We start from the raw sequence: 9,796 nt of genomic DNA, 5'->3' as shown, positions 1-9,796 counted from the left end.
CTTCCACTCCCTCCGCCTACGCGAAGAAAATGAGGCAGCACTGGATGTTTGTTTTCCCATGAAAATGCACTTAAGGGAACTTTCTAAAGGATGAGTGAGGAGGGATTACTTCGTCCCGAACGCCCAAAAATGCAACAGTTCCTTAGGAAACGGTTTCCTCTACATTTCCTGTACTTTTCCTTTGTTCCGATCAGGCCCTTATTATGAGATGGATTCGTTCATAAAAAACTAAATTGATTATTTAGTTTATTTAATTTGAACTGTTTTGTTTGCTGTTTTTACTTCAGGTGGTAAATTCCAGTTCCTCGAAGAGAGGGAGTAAAAGTACAGTTCCCTAAACATTTTGAGAGTTCAGATTCAAGCATGCATGGGATGAAACTTTCTAAAGGTGTGTACTTATGTGCAGGTTGGTGAGGAAGTATCTACTTTAAACAGCAATATGTTACAGAACAGTTCAGGGTGTGAGGAGGAGGAAACATAAGAGGATATCATGTGGTAGTACAATGCCAGTCAGCAATAGATGATCAATGGAAGCCCGAGTACAAGAAGGCAGCAATGCCAGCTGCTACCAGGAAGCAACTGCCGGCACTGGAGCTGTGTGGAGAGGAGCTGCTGTCAGCTACTTTGGGTGCCGCCTCCGGAGGGCCGCTCACCGACACAGGCGGCAGCGGCGGGTCGAGAACATCGGCGGGTTCCAGCAAGGGTGCTGGCGGGAGCGCTGGGGGCAGCGCGCCTGGGGGGACCATGCTCACCAGAGCACCGGGTGCTGCAGCCATGATTGTGTAGGTCAGGTTCTTCGTCGGATCACTGCATGGGCTCCCTGCAATTCATTCAGACAAGAGACAAGGACTGTTACTCTGGCAACTAGTGCAAGTCATGCTCCGATGCGGTCTTCACAAAAGTTGCTGGGATTGCTTGAGCTGAGAAGCTCTTTCGGGTAGCTGCAATCTGAAACTTTTCAATGTGCATAGCGTCAAACAGGTACTTACTGAAGTATGTAGTTGCAGTGGCAGGGAACTCGGTCACAATTCCATCGACGACCAATGCAGCAGAGTATGTGGCGATCTCGACCATCGGATCAGCAAAGTAGTCGAACCCAAAGTTGGTGAACTCATTCTTGAGCGGACCGACGTGCACCGTCAAGTTTGCAGCGTGCAGATTCTCCACCAAATTAGTGAACCCTGTCAGGAAGAAGCCATTGACCTTCACGAGCGAACCGCGGGTCACCATCACTACATCCGCAAACTCCTTGATCTCATCCACTGAAGGCTTGGAAGCATCACTTATTATGGTGCCAACAGTGAGAACACGCTTAAACGATGGGAACTTCTTGAATGCTGAAAGTACAGAGGAGTCGTCTGACTCGATGAACACTTGCTGCTTGCTCTCCTTGTCGTAGCTGGCATTGACCAGTGCACCAGAGACTGCATCTACCAGGCCAAGACCTCTGGTTGCAAGGTATGGAGCATCCTGCTCTCAGCCAAGAATGTTCAGTTCAACGGATTTACGGGGATAACATGAGCAAATAGTAACTTCAGTGAAAAGGATATGCTACCTCTATCTCGATCAGTATACCAGAGACATTGCTACTTTTGGCAAAGTCAAGGAATTCGGGCAAAGTAAAGAATTTGCCAGCATTCTTCGCTGCAGGATTTCTTTTCAGGCCTGCCTGAGCAAATGGACCAGTAAGCTCGGCTGATCAGATGAACAAAAACAAGATGTTAGTGCATGAGAAAGAAAGAATACATGAAGAAATAATTTAATTGTTCTGTTCTTTACGTTTCAAGCTTTGGATCTCGCTCCATGAAAGATCAAACGAGAAAATGCCTGATTTACTCTGTATTTCACTGATAGTAACAACTTTTGTCATGAAAGTGGTTGCTGCCGTCGTGCTGGCAATGAGATCTGCAGAGCCCAGGCAAAAGGCCACACCGTCTTTTGACATCCGAACCGAGCAATCTATTATGTCGGCACCATCTTTCACTGCTTGTTGGTAGGCAAGGTCCGTGCAGCCTGCGTAGACGCCACTTGCGCCATTGTGCGTTATAATGAGTGGCCTCTCTCCATCTAATTGAATAGAGAAATTAGTCAATCGTAGGATGATGATGAGTTAACAAAGTGCATACTGCGATATATAAAGAAAAGAAAAAACAGCTTACTTGAAGCAAGAGCATTTGCTTCATTATGTGCCAAGCACGCTGCAAAGATCCTCAAGATGTTATCAAGGAACAAATAAAAGATGAGAAATTATGCGTAATCAGTATGTTCCTATCATGCGTAATGTGATAATTAACCTGTCGTGACAACCCCTATGGTTAGTTGTGGCAATGCTAGGCATCAACCAAATATGCACTTGGCTTTTTCAACATGGAATAGTTCTCAGTGCTTACCGACAGCTCCTGATGCAGTGGGCGGGAAGTCAGTCATCAAACCATCTACAGTGAAGTCTGGGTTGTTTATGAACTGCAAGTATTCCGCAGCAGGATCATAGCTGTAGTTGTAACTCGTAAGGATATCATTGGCAAACGATCCTACATGCACTTCCAGCCCTAGGGCATGTGCATCTTTGACCAAACTGGTAGGTGGGAGCAAGTACAGATTGTTATTCACTGGCCAAACATAATTCCTGGGGACCATAATTCCTGATGCAAAAGCCTTGATGGATTTCAGATCTTTCAATATTTCTCCATATGATTTCTTGACGCTTGTCTCGGTAACATTATCAGCGAGACACCGAAAAATCAGCTTAGCCCTGCCCTTAAGCTTTCCACCAATACTTTTCAAGAATGAAATATCTGGCGAGGATATGTAGGCAATAGGATAATCTTTTGGTAATTTTAATAGGTAATCTTCGATATCTAAATTGTGATCCCTATAAAAACCATCGAACTGCAAAAGGAAACACGAACTTTATTAGATAGAAAACATAGTGCAGTAATATGGGAGCCTTGGTGAACATCTGAATATTAGTGAAATCCCATTTACCTCCACATTAACCCAAATTTGTTGCGGGTGGAGTCCAGCCATATCATCAAGTGTATACATTCCCATCATGGCATCAAATGTGCTTGGGCGAGAAAAAATAGTTTGGATCACTAAGGAACGATCAAGCAACAGGACACGTCAATATTCCGCAACAACAAAAGTTTCAGAAGCTAAACGAAAAGAGGAATTTCAAGGTACACCCAAACTGATATGAGCCGTTAGTTCTGTGTGAACTAGTGGGGGCAGTGGGGATGCTAAAATTATTATTACCTTAGGCTGGCCATAGTGGGAGTAACTTAGCTAGTAACATAACGCACCTCAAGGCAAGTTTGTTTACTAGCTAGTAACATAACGCACCTCATAACGCACTATGACTAGCATTATACTCCCTCCGTTTTTATTTACTCTGCATATTAGAGTTGACTGAAGTCAAACTTCATAAAGTTTGACCAAGCTTATAGGAAAGAATATAAATATTTATGATAACAATTTTATATGATGCGAAAGTACGTTCAATAATGAATCTAATGGTATTGATTTGTAATTGTACACGTTAATATTTTTGTCTATAAATTTTGTCAAAGTTTATAAAGCTTGACTTTGACCAAAGCTAATATGTGAAGTAAATAAAAACGAAGGAAGTAGTAGATAGTCCCATAGGGTTAATACGGACTTCACTAAGGTGTGGTGATAAATAAGGAAATAAACAAGGCCAATCAATGGGTTCTATTCTAGTTTTGGATTCACGATTAGCTAGCTCCCGTGTAAAAAAATGTGTTAGGTTTTCTTCGGACTATGTAAATAGTCCGTGTGCCATTAGTAACACATCCATTAATACTTGGAAACTTTCCAAAAAATAATAATAATATGTGTGTACATCAATAACTCAAGTAGGTAGTATATATACACCGCACGAAGCATGAAAGGAAACAGATGGATTTAATTAACACACATCATTTGACCGTCCTTGCATTGTTGATATATTGTGTTAGCTGCTACTCCCTCCGTTCCTATAAATACGGCGTAATTTTTCGTTCGCTAACCCCAAGGAGAGTCCTCAAGCGACGAAACTGACCCATGCTACCCCTGAGAAAAAAAATCTCTCCTAGCATTAGTTAATGACATCCTCACTTGTTGTACCTTGCTTCTCGTACCACAGACCCACACAGCGCCTCGCAAGGCCCCCACGTCCCATAGGATGCGCATATCAAAAGCACTGCAGGGACCGCTTATCCATTGGGGAGAGATGGAGCGGAGGATCAGCACATCACTGGAACTGAGGGAGATAAGACCGAGAGAGTAGGGGTAGTTTGGGGAGAAATGGGTGTACGCCGCACCCTGCGCCTTGTTCAACGGAAAAATTGGAGAAAAAATTTACGCTCTACTCATGGGAATGGAGGGGGTACACGTTATGTAAAGATAACATCACAGATATTCTTTTTGGATGCCACATGTGCTAAAATAATGCTACGAGTATTAATCCTAGTCTAGATGTATGGCCTAGGAAATTAGAAACAGCATCAAAACACATTGAACAAAATGACCCTTTTGTATACATTTTGGATGTTGCAAGAGAAAAGGTATGCTGAGTTATATAGTTCTTGCAATACATTCATGTAATATAAATAAAAATGTTGGTCCCTTTAGTTCTTTACTAGCATATATGAAAGATCGTTGATTATGAAGGGATAATTAGGTCCATAAACAACTTTCCGTTTTAACATGAACAAGAACTTGCTATAAGCTAGTGGAATGCTCAAATAGCCAAAGCTGCCTTTGATCAATGGACCGCTTGGATTAAATACTACTCTTACAGGTCCTAAGAGGTAAGTCGGCGTGTCTCATCTTAAAAGAGCTCAAATGGCAAACCAGCTCCAACAAGGCAAGGATACAATTCCAATCTCACGTGTTCCAAATATGGAAGAAAATGACGAGTGTTTAACAGTTTTGATGCTTTACCATTGCAAATCGTCGTGAAGCACAGATAAAATATAGAATATTTTACTTTGCAGTTCAAACGGTTCAAGAGTTTTTGCATGCATACCTGTGACATTATTTATGAGCTCGTCTGAGGTGAAATCCACAGCAAACCACCCATGAATATCTTCTAAACCCAGCTTGTACGTTTTGTCCTTCTTAGGGTACATTTCAGCAATTAGTGTTGACTTATCAAGCGTTAAGCCACTTCTGCAGAAGCCCACACCGTCACTGGACAATTGCAGATCACACTCCAGAACGACTCCAGGCAAGCTAGCTGTCATAGCAAACTCATACGCAAACTTGCTTGATTCGGGAAATAAGCCAGAGAAGCCTCCACGAGCGATGACTAGAGGAGGACGACCTGTAGGACAATGATAGGATGATTAGCACTTTGGCAACATGGCCCGTGTGGTGGCAAATCAAAATGCTTGATCGAGTGGGGAAAAAATTGAAAGTCGAGCAAGAGAAGAAAAAGGGTAAAAGATGTTTACCATCCAGAGTCTGCCATTTCTCTACTGGAGCATCTATAGCGGCATTGGCTCCATGAAGGAGTATGAGGATCAAAAGCATGTGAGGATATCTACCTCCCATTTAGCCAGGAGGAGCACCCTGCAAAGCATAACGCTCCCTTGAGCCCCGGAGAAGCAATCACGAGAATCATTTGGATTTGTTTACAAGGAAAACAACACAAGAGATATATCTATGCACTCAAAAATAATACAAGAATAAAATGAAGAGGCAGAAGGGTTGATCCTCTCAATTTCCATGAATTAAATTAAAAAAGCATGCAAAAGGGTGATTGAAGTGTGAAACAGAAGATGGAAGGATCTGCTACAAGGAAAGATGAATGTAATGTAGCTGCACAGTTGCAGGGGACAAACCCGATCAATCACCGTCTCACCAGACATGCAAAAATTACAGGCCTCAAATTCTAATCCCAAGCTAAGAAGAAGATTTGCGGTGAACGAACGGGGGGAAAGAAAAAAAGAGAGGAGGGCGGCGCCTCACCTCACATGAAACGACGGGAAATAAAATTTAGAGGAGGCGGCGATCTATCTCCAGCCCCACCCAGCCAAGGCTCGCAAAATGTCCCCATATGAGATTGTGGAGCGGAGACGAAGGTGAAGAAAAAGGGGTCTAAAATTAGGAGGACGGGGCAGCCTTTGGCATGCTCGTGCTTGCTTAATTTAGATTCAGAGAAGAGGCCCCGTCTATCTAGCTATAGCTCTCGTGCTCGGCAGTTTCTTTCTTTCTTGTTCCTCATCCGCGTCAGGGATAGGGAGGAAGCAAGCACATAACGCCCCCTCTTTCGCCTGCCTTGCTTTAAAATGCCATGGAATTGAAACGGGAGGGGGGAGGGGGATGGTAACAGTTCTTAACGGCTCTCACCTCGTAACTCCGCCCGTGGGCGCCAAGACGCGCGGTGGCATCGAGGAGCGCGAGCGCGGGGTTAGGCGGGAGAGCATGCAGGCGCGGACGCGACGGAGAGGTCCGGGTGCGCCCTTGGTAGTGGCAGGTTGCGGGGGAGCCCAGCGTCCAGAGTGAAGAGGGCGGCGGCGAGGAGCCGGCGTCGCCGCCCGCCATGGCTTCTCGGAGTGGATTCGGGATTTGGGGGGTGAACTCTTCCGCCACGATTTTTGCCTCGCTTCTCTCGACGTACGCTCGAGCGTCCGTTCGTGCCCGGTGGCCTTGCAAATGAATGGTGCCACCCCATCGTTGCACCTGCACTCCGTTGTCACTTCGTCAGTTGCAGAGCGCCGGAAGTCGGCTAGTGATTCAACAACTTGTTCAGTTCGATCCGTCTGCGAGGAGGGGGAAAAAGCAATCTGAAATGTCACCGCAGTTGCAAGGCATGTTTATTTCTTCATCATTCATGTAAGTGAAAAAAGACAGATTTCTTCAACTACATGGACGAGAAACTCTTATCTTCTATCCAAACAGCTGGGTACGTCCACATTTTGAACACTCATGTTGGCTCCCAATTTATTCAAATTTTGCACCACTCATTCATACATACAAGATCGACGACCCGTACACGACATGTTCAAAGCTCTCATGTCTTGAGTTTCCGTGCTGGTGCTTAAAGCTGCCCAGCATTCCTCCTTCCTCCAGGTTTCTAATACTCCGTTTAGATTCCGTTGAGGGTGACCACGATTTTACGAGCACTAGCATGATCGCGATGTTCGCACAGCCATATACCCTGAAAAAAGTAGGTTCAGGTGAGATTTTGCAATCCCAGAACAAAACATGCAATCTGCGATAAGTATGGATTCTTCTGTTCAGTTCGTTTCCCAGGGTTTCAACTACTATTGATGTTCTTACTGAGACTAAGCTTGAACATCAGATACTATAATGCACACCAAAGATGCTTGTCCGTACTAAGTATAGATTTTGAATTCAGTCGAAGCATAGTCAATATGAACCTCCTATACAACACTGCTTGCAATTTCATAACTTTTCATTCACCCGGGAATTCTACGCAAGCAATCCAGTCATGCTGTGGCATACCCAACAATAAAGAGAGTAGTATTAAGGATTGAAAGGTGACAACAAAACAGCCATGATGATATGCTAATGAGCAAAGGCTGAAATGGCCAGATAGTAAGAGATGATAAATTCTGGAACATGTATATTTATTTTTCTTACCTGCCAAGTGCCCAGGTTGAGATGTCCATCAGTTATAGGAATTCTGAAGAAATTTAGAGCAAGAATAGAGCTTATTATTATTTTAGACAAAGTAGCAGAGAAATGAAATGGGAGAAAAAGGAAGGTAGCAAACACATACGTCAGAGCACAACCAAACATTGATGATTTAATATGTGCTGGCATGTCATCCGGTCCTGGAAATAGAACTGAAGTATTATGATCTGATCATCTGAATGCAATAAAGGGACTAGTACGGTCTCCACTAATCAAATCACCGCCATGCCACTGTAATTTAAAGTGCAGCAGCCTCTGCTGGTTTAGCTAAACCCAAACACATAACAATACTAACCTTCCATAGTATGCTTCCAAGGAGCAGAGCGGCCCTGGCAATAATCAACACACAGTGAAGCAACACGCAAGTGTTCACACTTTGGAATAAGACAAGAAAAAAAATCAAAGCACTGACCTCTGGGACAATTTTGTTAAGGAATGTTTCGGTGTCAGCCTGTACATCAGAGTCATAGTTCTCATTGATGGTCAGGGAAGCACTTGTGTGCTGCACTGCAGAGCGAAGGAATTTCATTACTGCCAAAATACCTCGAGTATGTGTGCTCTACACGGTTATCAGCTTATCGACATGCATACAAAAAAAATATTGCATCGTTCTCTACATGCTTAATTGGTGACAATTCGATATTTTAGTTTCACCTGTCTACAATAAAGTTTCACTCCTGAATCCTGATGTCTTGCTCCTGTGCTCACTTTTGGTTTAATTATCGTGCTCCATTTTATTATGGTGCTATTTATTGATACTGAACTTCCATAAAGTTATTCAAAACAAAACAGTGCCAAATGATGTAAGCCATGTTCAAAACAAGAAACCTTGATACAGGTCTGAGTTCTCGACAAACACACAAAGCTTTCCTTCCCTAACAATTGTGCACACACACTCTTTACAGTACAACAGACAAGAAACCCTCCCTAAGGCCCGAAAAACACGTAATGATGCTATACAAGCTAACATAATCTTATTAACATTGTACTCCCTCCGTTCACAAATATAAGATGTTCTAGCTTTTTTGTGAATCAGATATGCATAGACATGATTTAGTGTGTTCGTTGGCTCATTTCAGTCGGTATGTAGTCCATATTGAAATATCCAAAACATGTTATATTTGTGAACAGAGGGAGTAGTAAGCACCAAACCCCAAGGCTGGTAGTAAATTTGACCAAGCTATTGAAGCCCAGTGCAGCAACTTTCCATCACATCTATTTCTGTTTAAGAAAAACCTCACTTTCTACATAGAAAACCGTCTAGCATAATACAGCTTGCTGGACGCTGAAGTCTCTAAACGAGAAGGAGCAGATCGTATTCAGTTAGGTGTATCTGTACGTACGGAACAGATGCGCCAAAGCCGCACTTGAACCCGGAGAGATCGCCCTCAATCTCCCTCAAAATCTGCAGCGCTCGACATAACAGCAGTAGAATCGCGATCAGCAAAAGGATGAAAGCTCTGGATTGTACGAGCGAGGCGGCGAGGTGAGGCGCGGCTCGGGTGAGATTGAGGGCGAATAAACCTTGGGGGTGATGAGGTGGCAGCCGCGGCGCTGGGCAGGGATGACGACGGTCTTCTGGGCCCACTTGGCGGCCATGGAACGGGGCGGGGCCGGCGGGATGGGGTTGAGCGGCGGCGGCGGTGGCGGCGGCGATGAGGGCGAGCTTTGCGCACGCTGACACGCGGCACCGGAAGCAGCGACCGATAGGGGCGTCGTGTCCGGGAGGGGATCGCTCGTTCCCTGCTTCTGCTTCCGATGATGAACCAATTCAGCCTTCAAGGATTCGTGGCCGTCGGATGAGCTGATCAACGCTCCTCGCATAGTTTTAGTGAAATTATCTCTTCTCTACTACCAAAAAAAGAGTAAGGATCCATCTCCTGTCTTAGGTCGCTTAGTCCCACTTCCGCTTATGGCTCACCCTCACCTCACCCCGCCCCGTTTCGTCCCTCCACCTCGCATGCCAGTTTTATCGTTGATTAGTACCCTCAATACGTCCAAAAAAAACAGGACATGTAAACCATCATTAAAACCTGCCCGTAATTAGGGGGCACGAAAAGTGGACGTAGCTATTATTTGTTAGGGTTGCCACTTATTCAATTCAGTCGCCGCAACAAGGAGGGGGCAGATC

General features: G+C 44.4%; 1 protein-coding gene and 1 pseudogene across 5 annotated transcripts; both read right to left on the bottom strand.

Annotated features, from left to right (window-relative positions):
• Window positions 1-373: 373 nt before the first annotated feature.
• LOC119316555 (glycerophosphodiester phosphodiesterase GDPDL7-like) lies at window positions 374-6,654 on the bottom strand. 5 transcript variants are annotated; one of them, XM_037590883.1, is made up of 10 exons: window positions 6,355-6,654; window positions 5,457-5,593; window positions 5,030-5,326; window positions 2,986-3,095; window positions 2,391-2,889; window positions 2,160-2,198; window positions 1,780-2,067; window positions 1,556-1,695; window positions 990-1,470; window positions 374-820 (listed from the first exon to the last, which is right to left on the bottom strand). In XM_037590883.1, the coding sequence occupies exons 2-10, from the start codon at window positions 5,554-5,556 to the stop codon at window positions 525-527; spliced, it is 2,250 nt and encodes a 749-aa protein (XP_037446780.1). In that variant the 5' UTR covers window positions 5,557-5,593; window positions 6,355-6,654; the 3' UTR covers window positions 374-524. The 5 variants fall into 5 exon arrangements, with proteins under 5 accessions (XP_037446780.1, XP_037446777.1, XP_037446776.1 ...); XM_037590880.1 differs by having other exon boundaries at window positions 5,457-5,574; XM_037590879.1 differs by lacking the exon at window positions 6,355-6,654 and adding an exon at window positions 5,974-6,101 and having other exon boundaries at window positions 5,457-5,574.
• Window positions 6,655-6,799: 145 nt separating this feature from the next.
• LOC119316557 lies at window positions 6,800-9,487 on the bottom strand (annotated as a pseudogene).
• Between the last annotated feature and the right edge of the window lie 309 nt (window positions 9,488-9,796).

This window comes from Triticum dicoccoides, chromosome 6A (genome assembly GCF_002162155.2).
Source record: "Triticum dicoccoides isolate Atlit2015 ecotype Zavitan chromosome 6A, WEW_v2.0, whole genome shotgun sequence".
Lineage (NCBI taxonomy): Eukaryota > Viridiplantae > Streptophyta > Magnoliopsida > Poales > Poaceae > Triticum > Triticum dicoccoides.
This window is presented reverse-complemented; position numbering and strand designations above follow the sequence as displayed.